The sequence below is a fragment of the Electrophorus electricus genome, chromosome 1 (genome assembly GCF_041902795.1).
Source record: "Electrophorus electricus isolate QZ-2024a chromosome 1, ASM4190279v1, whole genome shotgun sequence".
NCBI classification, from domain to species: Eukaryota; Metazoa; Chordata; class Actinopteri; order Gymnotiformes; family Gymnotidae; genus Electrophorus; species Electrophorus electricus.
This window is the reverse complement of record NC_137497.1, coordinates 32904903-32918766: the sequence shown is the minus strand read 5'-3', so window position 1 is coordinate 32918766 and position 13864 is coordinate 32904903. Positions and strand designations below refer to the sequence as shown.

Sequence of the window (13864 nt, the reverse complement as noted above, 5' to 3'; positions counted from 1 at the left end):
GATAATAGAAAAAATTAACCTTCCACTATTGCCAATTTCACTGGACAAGCCCCTTCAAAAAAGAAATCAATGTCAATACAAAGATTATCCCATAATACAGTATTCTGCTACTATACTTTGTACAACTACATTGAGATCTCTTTCAAAAAGGTTTCGTATCAGCAGCTTTTAAGTCAGACAGAAAGGTGACATTATTGTGATATTTATAAGAGATTGGGCTTGAGACTCAAAAAGGGAACTAAAACTGTATGTTTATCAAAAGCATCACAGAACACACAGGCATATTCATGCATGCATACTCCTGCACACACACACACACACACACACACACACACACACTTACCACAGGAGCACAGTCAAACTGCAGTATGACGTGATGTAGGAACACCAGCAGATGGGTGGGTCTGGCCTTCAACAGCTCCATGCTGGTAAAGTGAATACACTGATCATCAATCGTCTGAAACAGTCAAAGAGTGGCGGAGCACTAGGAGTCAACAATGATAGGTCGTCTTTTTGCTGACCAACAAGAAGTGTATATAAACAGTCTCAGTGCATTAAGCAGGACAGTGGCTCACCGGGTCCAGGTCATTTTCAAAGTCCTCATCCTCTGCTCCTATTATGTTCTTAACCATATGAGCTCCTGCCGGCCCCCACTGTGTGTGAGAGAGAGAGGAAGTGAGACAGAGAAAGAGAGAGGGAGTGAGAGAGAAGCTCACTAAACTCCACCATGTTTGTCTGCTTAAAACAATAACTTAATTATCTATTATAGTAATGTGGTTTTTACATTATTATTTATTAGTGTGTTTTTATGTTAATATTACTTATTTCCATATGCTTATTTCTGTATTTTATTATTTTTTTTATTTTATTGTGCTTTGGCAACATTTTTCTTCATCAAGCCAATAAGGATTAAATAAATTGAGACTGAGAGAGAAAATGCAAGAGAGAGCAAGTGCAAGAGCAAGACAGAGAGAGAATGAACGAGAGAACGTTAGAGAGAGAGAGAGAGAGAGAGAGAGAGAGAGAGAGTGGAAGAGTGAGAGTAAGAAAGTGAAATTTTGGCTTAATACAGCTTAAAGTGCCTAGAAACGTGTTTTCCAAACTGTCCTGAAGAACAAAGGCTGAATGCTTCATATACATTTTTCCACATCATTTTCACATACATTTGTGATTCTAAGCCAGGCCTTATTTGTGTTGCACATGGATAATTCAGAGAGCTTTAAACAGACATTGAGGTTATGTCTAATGAGGTTTAAACTAAACTAAGATTTGTGACCAGACCGTTGCTCATGGTCACATTGTTTAGTGGTCTTGTAGGCTGTTGTTAAGAAGAGAATGGAGCGCCCTCATGTCACATACTCGTTTCCAAACTTTACCCAGTCGTCTTCATCTGTGAACCTACTCTGGCTCAGGGTTATAGGTCAGAGGCCTGACTCCCTCTCAATATCCACCCTGAGCAAACACATTATCATCCTGATTACAATTACAATTCTGTAATTAAGATTTTTTGCCTATTTGCATCTGTTTACAAAACTAAGTAAAACAAAAAATTGGTTTAAATTGGCTATTGATCCGAACCTTTACATATGAATAAGGACAAGAATGAATAATCCTGCTATGAACTGGCTAAGTCACATAAAGGCTTTCTAATTTTAATTCATAACTTGTGCACCAAGTTCTAGATTTCCAAGAAAGATTTAGACTGTAAATTTTAACTGTAAATGTGGATTAAAGACAGCCACAAGACAAGACAGCCTTCCTCTATTAAACAAGACTGCTGTGAGTTCAGTACACAAAAGCTTAATGCTGGTCTCTAATCATCAGCTGATTCATCAAATCCCTGTTGTGTCACAAAGTTCCAAATAGTGTCCAGGGAAAATCCTTAACATTCCAAAAGAAAGATTCAAGAACAAGAAATATTGGATTTCTGGATTTGACAAGTTTCAGAGTGTAAACAGCCTGGCATTCCTGACAACTTGAAGGACAAACTAGATACGTAAACCTAAATCTAGATAAACTGATAAACCTACACTAGATGAACTAGATAAATTATACTCGATAAACTTGATAGCTCCCCTCGAAGCTCCTGAAAAAGCAACCAAGATTTAAATGGATTTCATATTTTGTAAATATAACTGAAATAACAAATTGTTTTTCTTTTCCTGTCAAAGCAATTCAACATTGATTCCAACACCGTAAATTCTCCAAGAACTCCAATATCCTATCTATGAAATCCACTGACAAGTATAATTTGAAACACATTCATCAAACAGTTCTTGAGACACTTGGTAATTTTTAACAGACAGGTGTTTTAAGCAAATCAGCTAAAGGAAAGGCATTTTATGGTCATGTCTGGTTCCAATTTTACAGTTCTTGACTTAAAAGGGTGGTGCATTTGATTGGCATTGTAGTCTATTTAAACTAAGCCTGACTGTCTTTACCCAAAATCCTTAACACATGAGAAACTGACATGGATCTGGAGCATAATTTCTAGAACACCTCCAGAAATGTCACTGGAATACTGTGAAGTATTTTATGAATTAATTTCATTATAAAACTTCAGCATAAAAACATTTCAAAACACATTGTTAGTTTTGTTTTTCAAGCTGAAGTTTTATCATAAAAAGTCTACCAGATTCTGCAAGCTAACAGGCCAAACTATGCAATTACTTGTTTGGGGTAAAGAACAGGGACTTTGTGCAGCAGATTCAGGACTTCAAGATGAAGTTGAACACTTTGAGGTTGAATACTTTCCACTAGGATCATCCTAAATAATTCTTAAATTCAGAAAACAAGCCCAGATGCTGAATCTTATACATTTCAAAAAATGTCAAGTTGGCTCAATCCATGACACAGGTAGAAGACAGTTACAGCTGTTCTATTGACATTTTATGAACAAAAAGATTGGAAAATCAAGTTTGTTGTCCTTACCAAGAAAGCCATTCTAACTATTTCAAAATTTGACTACAAACTGTAAATCCACTGGCTTTTTAATTGATAAGTCTAACAACAAAACTATGAGGCTTATTATCAACAGACATATACTGCATGTTATACAAGAGTTACAATACAAGTAATCAGACTGAATAAGAGAAACGCTAAACGTGCTTTAATTACATGCAACTATTTATACTACTGATATGCTTGCAACTTTTTTTGCCAGAGAATGTGTTAATTTAACTAGGTAATAAATAACATACTATTTATGATGGAAATGTTTTTTTGGTGGAGTAAATTGGAAATACTGAAAACTTTTGTTTTACACAAGGTTTTGTGGTTTGTTTATTTATTTAAACTATTTAATAAAACTAATAAAACACTTATCACATAGTATTGTTATTTAGAATACATTATTCAGAACAGTATATTCATGTTCATTTGCTTAATTTCACTGATAAAAAGTGTTTTAATGTTTACAGCTGTTATGCTGTTCCGTCACTCCAGTAGGTAAATAAACTCTAGGGAAGACAGTGTCCATCACTGGGGCCTCTCCCCTTTCTGTGGGCCAATCTTATGCCCTTAATCCTAACCCTCATCCTAATCCCTAACTATAACCCTAATCCTGAGCCTTTAAAATGACTGATCTAGGAAAAAAATAAAGAAACCTAAAATGTCATATTGTCACAAATTAGCCTGTACTGAGCCTGAGTAAACATAATACTATAATACTATAGGATTAACATGATTTTTCTCCCAAATTCTAATTTCTCTGGCAGACAACATCACAGAATGTTTCTGCAAAGCAGTTAAAAGATGCTGTTCAGCCATTACCTAGTGGTAAAGAGTAGTGTGCCATCACAGGTGCCTCTCTCACTGTGTTTATGGCTGTACCATTCCTGGGAGGACTGTCTGGTAAGATGAGTGATTCATGGATCTCTGAGGGACAGTCCACCAAGGGGCAAGGAGATTAGGTTGTGGAACATTATGGCTCACAGCACAGAGACTAAGTCAAGAGCCAGCTGTGTGAGAGGTGCGGCCCCCGCTCTTCCGGCTGTCAAGGCACATTCCTGAATTTATTGTGTGTCAACATGTGCTTAAACATGGACAGACGTCACGCTTCGGCAGGTGTGTGCATTTCAAAGACAGGGATATAACTGTTATCTGTTATGAAGCCATTGGCAGAAATCATAAAAATGCCAATGGAATGCCCTGCACACATGGTAAGAACTGGAGATAAAGTATCAACAATTACTGAACAGGGAGAATACTAAATGTACCTCATGGTTGGTGAACAGAGAGAGTACTATTGTGCCTCTGGGTAGGTGAACAGACAGAGTACTAATGTTCCTCGAACTTAGTTAACAGGGAGAGTACTTATGTGCCTTGGAGTTGTTGAACAAAGAGAGTACTGATGTGCCTTGGGGTTGGTGAATAGAGTGAGTACTAATGTGCATCGGGGTTGGTGAACAGAGAGAGTGCTAATGTGCCATGGTGTTGGTGAACAGAGACAGTGCTAATGTGCCATGGTGTTGGTGAACAGGGAAAGTGCTCATGTGCCATGGTGTTGGTGAACAGGGAAAGTGCTCATGTGCCATGGTGTTGGTGAACAGGGAAAGTGCTCATGTGCCATGGTGTTGGTGAACAGGGAAAGTGCTCATGTGCCATGGTGTTGGTGAACAGGAAGAGTGCTAATGTACCATGGTGTTGGTGAACAGGAAGAGAGCTAATGTGCCATGGTGTTGGTGAACAGAGAGAATGCTAATGTGCCATGGTGTTGGTGAACAGAGAGAATGCTAATGTGCCATGGTGTTGGTGAACAGAGAGAATGCTAATGTACCATGGTGTTGGTGAACAGGGAGAGTGCTAATGTGTCTCAGGAGGTGCCACCGTTCTGCCTTCAGTTATGCTTAAAACTAGAAGGTTTTCTCTTATCACGGTTCCTTTCTTTCTTCATATATGATAATCATTTCCTGTTTTTTTTTTTATACATATCCTGAAGCACACATCGGTTGCTGATCTTAATATTACACACAATCTTCATACAGCTCCTGTACTGACACATAGCACTTTGATCAAATGTCTAATTCCATTTCTAATCCTGATACTAGAGAGATAAACCAGACTCAAGACAAAGTGAAATCTAATCATTTAACATGTCCGTAAGCCGATACGACTAACCACAGATTTGGAATAAGCTTCTATTTTAAAAAATCATTATGGTGGCCAAGTTTCTCCAGAGGTTTAAAATTAATTGTAAATACATAGATGGTCTTTGTTATGCACTACTATTGCACAAACGTGTGTTCTGCAAATGGAAGTATTGTGACTTTATCTAAATCTAATATCAACAATAAGCAAGAAAACATTATTGACTGCAGCTACAAGACATCAACTTTGCACTAATAATAATAAAAACCCCTCCAGTATCCTCACCCCATCATGGGCGTCTTCGCAATCCATGCTGTTTTGGGTGAAGCCAATGTGCGTCAATCAAGTTCCTGTAAAGGCATCAAATGGACATAAAAGGGGTTAAAACATTCCCACTTTAACAAAAACCAGCTAAACCAGTGGTGCTATCAATACTGGTGGAGCTATCTAGAGCCGTGGAGCAGTCTCTCTCTCACAGGTATGCCAGCACACATCTAGGGAGAAAACGTTGGGCTCTAGGACAGAGATGAACAATCAACAACAGATCGAACAGTAACGATAGGCCAGAGTAAGATAATGAACACAAAGCTTAGTATTGCTAAGTCATCAGAGCCATGGGTCTCAGCAGAAAAGGACTTCACTTGCTGCAAAGCTGTTTTTAACATGCTCTTTGGCTTCAGCTGTGACCTGTTTACTGATACAACAGAACATCACGTACTGGAAAAATTCAATGTTAGACAGGTAGAACTTCTAGTAGGACCATTTAGTTCATATCAAAATATCAACATCCAATAACAGCTACATAAACAAATAAAAATATAAACAAATAGCAAAAACATTACTTATGTAATTTTGCACCTAGCATGATTATAACATATTGCAATATACGTTTAGTTGGTTTTTGAAATGGGTCAAAAACAACTGGTCAAGTTCTTGGGTTCTTTCCCTTTCACTGCCATAACCTAGTCATTTCTAGATAATATCATATTACCGGGCTAGAGCATCATAACGAGAAGCGAATATAACTGCTCAGTTGCACTTTGCATCAAGGGAAAAATCCCATTAGAGGGATCACAGTTACGCTACTATTGTAGCCTTACACATCACCAGCTTAAATCAGTGTTTCTGTTTCTGCCTTGAGAAATTAAATGTTCATTTGATATGTCAAGGGATCACAGCTGGAAAAGGACAACTGTTGAACTAGCTCTCTGCTGCGCACTAGGAGAGTACAATAGAACTGCGAGAGCGACAGCAGCTGGTAAACTTCTGCGCGTACTGTACTCCTCGAAACCTTCTCTGCAGCTGCCTGACGCAGTCTTTACAGTGCTTTACAGTGAGAAACAGTGATTGCACAGGCCAGTGATCACTAATGGCAGTGTGTTTATCACACACTTTAATCAGTCCCCTAGCCCTGTCTCTAGGGACCCCAAGTCCACACTGTACACTCAGGACTGCCTCTACAGATGCCTGAGTGGGGGCGGGAGCATGGAAGAGAGGGAAGAGAGAGAGAGAGAGAGAGAGAGAGAGTGACAGCAAGTGAGAGAATGGGAGCAAGACAGAGTCAGAGAATGAAAGTGAGAGAGCGCAAAAGAGAGGGGAAATGGGTGTAATTTCCGATCTGTCATTTCCTGTCGATCTGTCGGCAAAAGCTTTGTCCACACTGGCAAAAGACAAAAGACACAAGCACACATGACAGATCTAACCAGATGAAATGCCCTGAAGGTTGTGATAGGTTTGATGACATACATGGTCAATAGCACCCAGAGTGAACTCAGATGTTGTAATTTAAGGGTTTGGGGTGGGGGTGATGCAGCAAGTGTTCCATCTACCTCCAGTTATGCTAATCTTTGTCACCGAGAGGAAGCTATACCACAAACACCACAAAAGGGAGCCAATGTGAACAGAAACTTCAAATTAACTCAATATGGGAGAACTACTGTGACACGATAAAAAGGAACAATGAGAAAGTCTTGAGAATACCAATAAGTTAAACCTAGATCAAGAGAGAGGGAGAAACCATGTTCTTAAAAAAAACTATAATCACAAACAAGAAATAAGAGTTAAACAAACATGAAGGATTCGAAGAGAATGGAGCTTACTCAAGCTGAAAAAATGAGCAACTTCATCTCAGCGTTAATAGGTGACAATACAGAGACTCAACTCACTTTCTCTTTGCCCCAGCTCTCCTTCCATGAGGTAATGAGCATGATATACAAAAGTTCAGTTTGTGCCAAAGCTGCGGCAGAAGCCGGTGAGACACAGCAGGCTGTGGCGTGGCACACAGCTGCAGTACGGGCTGAGCAGGCGGCCAGAGGGGAGCACAACAGTGAGGATTGCTCAGAAGAGCCAAGAGGCTTATGGGTAATGGAGTCAATGGAGTCAAGTCTTCCCCTTTAATAGGACAGCACGATGGTTCTTTGGTTCGGTCACCGTGGATTGTAAGGTATTTTAATACTGCAGAAGATAGAGATCAGGCCGTCTCTTACAGCTGGCCACACTAATGCGGATAAGACACAATTGTTAGGTAGTGGGTGTGTGTGTGTGTGTGTGTGTGCGTGCCTGTGTGTTTGTGCACGTATGACAAAGCCAAAAAGGGAGTCTGTAAAAGGAAAAGACACAATGACTGAAAACAGTACTGATAGTAAAGTGTACTTGAGAATTAAAGAAAGAGACTCTTGGCCCAGGTGCACTCGTAAGTTGCACTCAGGATTTCAGCAATTTTAACATTATTTTATATCTAATATTTGCTGTAAAAAATGGATTTTTTTCTATTTGCAAAAGTTTATATTGGGATTTGCTCATATTAAAGTATATCTAACAAAATTATTTCATTTATAGCAGGGTTTAAGGAGGCAATATGGCTCAGAAAGCGCTGTGTATGGTGGTGTGTCTAAGGTCACTCTCCACTGCCCCATGCAGGCACTGCCTAGATTCTGATTGCCAGACTCCAAAGGCACACAAGTTGCTCACAATCATCCAACTATGCATTAAGTACAATATGGTTTCTATTTTGTCTCTTCAGTGCACTAGTTATCCAGTTCCTGAAGGCTCCAGACAAGTCCAATGATCTCTGCAGCGTATGCCATGAATTTCTACTCCTGCACACTTATACACCACATCCTGGCCTCAAATGTCATTAATCTGTCCAAATACATCAAGTACATTTGCGCAACATAAATATGGCAATATATAAGTAGACTTACCAAACTACGTCATTTGCAATTAGCGAAAGTATAAGATTGCACAATATAGCCAACATTAATTATCCGAGCAGATTAACGGCACTATGGTACCAACATATGCACATTAAGATCCAAGTGCAAGCAAAGCCTTTGTACTAATGCAACCAGTGCTAAATTTCACAAAGGATTCTACTCAGGAGTATACATAGTACACATCTGTTTTTGCAAAACTGTTAACACCCGGTGCTTTCGCTCCCAATCTCACAACACATTTCCTTGCAATGAGGCAAACCATAGATCATACTTTGACATTTATATTTTGATGGAGGCAGTATAATGTATGACATTTACATTCAGCACTAGCCTACGCAGGCTACTGTAACATTTACCACTAGCCCACGCAGGCTACTGTAACATTTACCACTAGCCCACGCAGGCTACTGTAACATTTACCATTTGCACACGCAGGCTACTGTAACATTTACCATTTGCACATGCAGGCTACTGTAACATTCAGCACTCATTCCACTGACTACACCTGATTCCTTCTGTTACAGAAATTGTAACAGAATTAATGAAAAAAAGTCAAATTAAAGTGATTTTTTCTTTTACTATTCCTATCTGAGCTTTCTCAATGTATAATCAACTGATGACTGTCCAAACTAATTTCCAATTTAATATATATTGTCATTATGTTTACAGTTTAGTTTTTGTCTGCATTTCAAATTCATTTGTACTTATTTAACATTTTAATAATTTAAAAATAAAATCTAAAATACAATAAACATAGAGAGTTATTGAACTCTTAATTACATCAGTGACCATCAGGAAAAAAATCAGTAATTGTAACACTATAATACCATTTATGTAAATAATTCTAACATATGCTAATATATGTAGCAACAATATCTGCGTATATATTGTCAGGACCATTTACTTAGACAATAGTAACAGTATTTACATATGTAATAGTAATAACACGGACGTACATTATGTAATACATACTTTATATAACTGGACTGCAAACAGAAGCGGCTTTTCATTTCTTCTGCAGTGCCTCCTCCGCATGACTGCCCTCTCTCTCAGCTGGCACTGTTACATCCTGCCATTAGCTACATTGCACCTTGTCTGGCTCCGAGAGTCTGGCTGGGATCTCGTCTCCAGCCCCTGCAGAAGACAGGCCAGGAGGGGCCTCCTGTTCGGTCAGCGTCCAGTTCTGCAGTGGAACTGTATGTCCTTTATCTTCAAGGGCTGTATGCACGCATTTCATATGGTGGCATAATCATCATGTAATAGTATATATACCCATCCACCATTGTATTAATCCATGAACGAGCACGTGACAGCAGTAACAGTAACAGTAATCAGTAACAGCAGCATTTTGGATGGTCGCGACAAAAACAATCCTGGAATGGGACGGCTCTCTTGAGAGACGGGCTGAGCTCACTCCAAAATTTGTAAATATGCCTGCATCAGTTAATGCAGCCTGGAAAACTAGTAATTTTTGCCAGCTTCCCTCTGATACTCAACACACCACCCTCTTTTTAAAAGCTTAGAAATTGAAGCAAATTATTATAAACCCTAGAACATTCCCTAGAAACTCAAGAAAGGATCTTTCAGGTTCACTGAGAAAAGGAGGGGTTATCACCATCCACACCCAAACCTTCAGCCCACTAAGCAGGGTCCCAAAGGTTTTGCCAGTCTATTGGAATGCCCAATACTTTTCCTGTTCCCTTTGGCTCCATACAAGAGCAAGCAGAGTCCGTCAGGAGCAGCCGGACAGAGCCCCAGCCACACAGAGAGCAGGATCTCCCACAGCCTCTCCAGCAAAAACAGGAGCCTGGAAGCCAGGCAGTAATTACACAGCCTGAAACACAGAGGTCTTTGACTGCACACAGACCTGGTCTGTGTGTTCGCCACACAGCCACACCTCACATTACACTGTATGTGCGTGTGCGCGTGTGTGTGTACATGCGTGTTCTTGGTGGTGACTTCTAGTGAATGGTCTTGTTGATGTCTGACCCATGTGTGTAGGAAAAACTGTGTGTAGAAAGAGAAAGTGTTTAAAAAAAGAGTGACAGACATGCAGTTCTGTGTTGAGCAGCAGAACATATTTTGCGGACAGCAGAAAGAGTTGAAGGCAGGATGTTTTGCAAGCATTACATCATGTCCCATTTCTGTCCAGTGGCAGAACTCTGGAGAGGCCAGGAGCAACAGGAAGCACAAGCATTCTGTCCAATCCACAGCTGCCACACAATTAGCCACACCCCCCACCAGTTGGGGACAAGCTGTGCTTGTTGCCCAAGGGCAATACAGCAGGCTGAGCCATCTGCCCCACTTCAACCTAGTGTCAAAACAGTGAGATAGCCAGGATACTTTCAGTGGCTTGTTTGTGCACTCTGTTTTGTAAAGCTCTGACCACACCCTCGCTGCACAGGTGACTGCACACACACAAACACACAGGCCCGCACACAGGCCCATGCACAGGCCCATGCACAGGATCACGCACAGCTCTAGCTGTTAAAGACAGCAGCAGAGCCTTTAAAACTAAGCCTCCGTCTTTTATCAGTCACCAAGTCACACTGCACTTTGAGATTAAATCAAACAGATCAAAACCGTGATGGAAAACACTTGAGTCTGCACTGACCTCCATAGCTTTTCAAATCCAGCATCACTAAAGCAACAAGCCCTTACTGTGGCAACATTTCTGAATTGGATTAAAAAAAGATTAAGGTCTTATATTCTATATATATAGGCAATTTAGTCTTTAAAAATTATGAGATAGTCTCACAAACCCACACGCAAACTTATATAAACAACACCTAAAGTAACTGCTGGACGATACAGAGAGACCCTATGTGTGTTAGGATTGTTGTACTGCTGTGTAAGCGAAGCCTGAACTGTGGCACAGGATCTATGTGCAGCTAGACTGGGGTCTTATGTATATTTGCCAAAAAGGAACACAGGCTTCCCCAGTGTCATGCACAAACGTGAACCCACTCCAAAGGTTATAGGCTAGCACACAGTTGGAGCAGGTCTGACATTCTAATATTGCAGTCACCTAGTTCTCCTGTGCTGAATAAGGAAACAACACTGTCTCTTGGAAGGTACTCCATCTGCTTTAAGTATGGAGTCCGTGAACAGCAGGACTCACTGAGCTGAGTCTCATGCCCAGGTCCCTTGGTGGCTCAGTGGTGGTCAATGCGGTGCATGGTGTGCAACACACACAGCTTGGCGAGTGACATCACAGTGAGCCACTCCTACATGGGCCCAGGAGCAGTCATCCACATTCACATGCACTTGCACAACTGCACTGGAAACTCAGTGGAACTCAGCAAGACATGCTCGCCAAACATGTTCCTTCTGAGGCCTTGGATATCACGGACAGTCATGTGCGGTTGTGCTTGCCTCTGAATGAAAGAAAGAAAAAGGACTTCAAAGCCTTGTGACTTAAAATAAATGCTTGATTTTGAATAGAATAGTGGGAAAAGCACAGGAGAAGTGCTGGATTCTGCGCCAGGCCCCCCACAGCTGAGTACAATGGAGGGTGGCCAATAACATGACCAGAGTTTCCACCATGGAAAAACAGGCAGTGTAGAACGAACCAAACTCCATCTGAATAACTACTGGAGGAGTCATTTGATGAGGATTTGAACTATGCCCACTGCTCCAGAAACACCTGTCCAAGCTGTGAACCCTGTCTCACACTGCACATACGTCCCATGTTGCAGCCTGGGGCTGGGTGCAATTACGCAGCATCCAGCCTGCAACCAAACGGACGTGTGCAAAAATGAGACCAAAAGGAGAGAGATCTTAGAACAAATGCATGCAAAACTGTGAGCCAGCGAGAAGAGATCGTAACGCATGTGTAGCATTTAAGAACGAAAAGAAAATATTACAACAAAAGAAGGAGTTGGTAGCTTTCGGCCAGACAAGACTGTACATGCCTCTGTATGTATGTATGTATGTGTGTGTGTGTGTGTGTGTGTGTGCGCGCGCGCACGCATGTCTGCGTGCATGTTTGGGTTTAAGTGACTGACTCAGGAAGAGATAAAAACTTGGAAGGAGGGAAGAAGAGGGTAGAAAAGGAGAAGCAGAACAGGAAAAGGAAATGTCACGGTCTCCCATTCACACACTTCAGATGGAGTCCACCCAAATGTCAACTTAAGGAGCACCTCCTCCAAACCCAAATCCCTGACCACTCATTTCATAGCAATCTAAACAATTGCACATTGACTCCAGACAATTACATTTCAATCAATCAGCAAATTTCTAAAGCTGCTGCCGTTTAGTACCTGAAGATTACCACTGCTGGAGAGAACCCGACTGTCTCTGCATGCCGTAACCAGCGAAAAGCAAAGTAAACCCAAGTTACAACGTTGTTTATGCTTTTTAAGCGAACACAGGTATCCATTTTTATTTCAATTAAGTAGTGCTTATTTCTGATATAAATCGGTCTCATAAAAACCTTGTAATATGGTAGTAATGTTTTGTTTGTCGCAACGATGTTATGTTCTTGTTATCTCGTGTTATTTACAAATAAACGGCACTGATCTCTCTCATCTGATAATTTCGTATCATATCTTGGTTACAAAAACACGACTGAGTTAGCAATAGTATTATGCCCATTGCCGATAAAAGATGGGAGCAGAAACACAGAAATACGCATCTTTTTAAAAGTACATTGTAGCTACATTCCTCTCGGCAATCGCTTGCTAACTGCTCCAGCTAAACAACCAAAGCCTTATGACAGCACATTAGTCTCGCAAAACAAAATGATAAAACTTAGCATTCTTAAAAACGGTACTTCATCTTATAGTGCATATTAAACTGTATGTTGATAAACTTACCTTAAGTTGTGAAACGAAGTGACAAACAGACGCCAATTTAGATGTACTTCTCGAAAGTTGTGGTAGATCTACGGAAAAACACTACGCGGAAGTCAAGAACGTTAACATGTGTCTACTTAGGAAAAGGCACTCGGATACTATCATTTCAAACATGCAGTAGTTTATTCCACCCAACTTACATGTAGTCTCTACTTTAAAATGTTCATAATTCCCCCTTTCTGATTTTTTTCCCCGAATATGTTTTGCAAACATAAACCTTCGGTACTCTTCCTGTTCGATTCGCACCAGGAGAGACTGACTATTCTGAAACCGAGAGCGCTTTGATCTGGCTAACTTAGTTCCGCAGTGTTACAAAAAATGCCTTCCCCTCCATTCAGAGACTAAGGTCAGACGACACACAGGCCCCTCGCTGGCTACCCGCGCGTCCAAGAGACCACGGCAGTGTGGAAGTCGTGTTAGTTTGTAACGTAAGTTTCTAGGATGGGGGTGTGTTATTATTATACGAATTTAACTGTGCTGGAGAAAGAAGAATAATAGACTATTTCCAGCAAACGGTGTGGGATGTGTGTAACCACCGTCATGTAGAAAATACGCTTTAATGGATCAGACTATTTTCATGACACACACACAGTCGAGAGAGATAGAGAGAGAGAGAGAGAGAGAGAGAGATAGAGAGAGAGAGAGAGATTCAAAACTGTAGTAAACAGACTGTTTCAAGCAAAGTGCATCAGCTTGCACAGCTGA

General features: G+C 40.6%; 1 protein-coding gene across 8 annotated transcripts in view; it reads right to left on the bottom strand.

Annotated features, from left to right (window-relative positions):
- Positions 1-13456, bottom strand: part of arhgef1 (Rho guanine nucleotide exchange factor (GEF) 1) — a 38394-nt gene extending 24938 nt beyond the window's left edge. For 4 of the 8 annotated variants that reach the window (XR_014124091.1, XM_027001100.3, XM_027001102.3 and 1 more), the window contains exons 1-5: positions 13300-13456; positions 13121-13201; positions 5374-5438; positions 576-653; positions 344-457 (exon numbers count right to left, since the gene is read on the bottom strand). Coding sequence is in view for 7 of the 8 variants with exons in the window: in XM_027001100.3 (XP_026856901.2) it covers positions 344-457; positions 576-653; positions 5374-5400 (219 nt within the window). In the remaining variant the exon portion in view is untranslated. Of the gene's footprint in view, positions 1-343; positions 485-575; positions 654-5373; positions 5439-7253; positions 7387-9275; positions 9405-13120; positions 13202-13299 lie in introns of those variants that run through there. The other 4 variants (XM_027001104.3, XM_081715638.1, XM_027001101.3 and 1 more) reach the window with 4 other exon arrangements.
- Between the last annotated feature and the right edge of the window lie 408 nt (positions 13457-13864).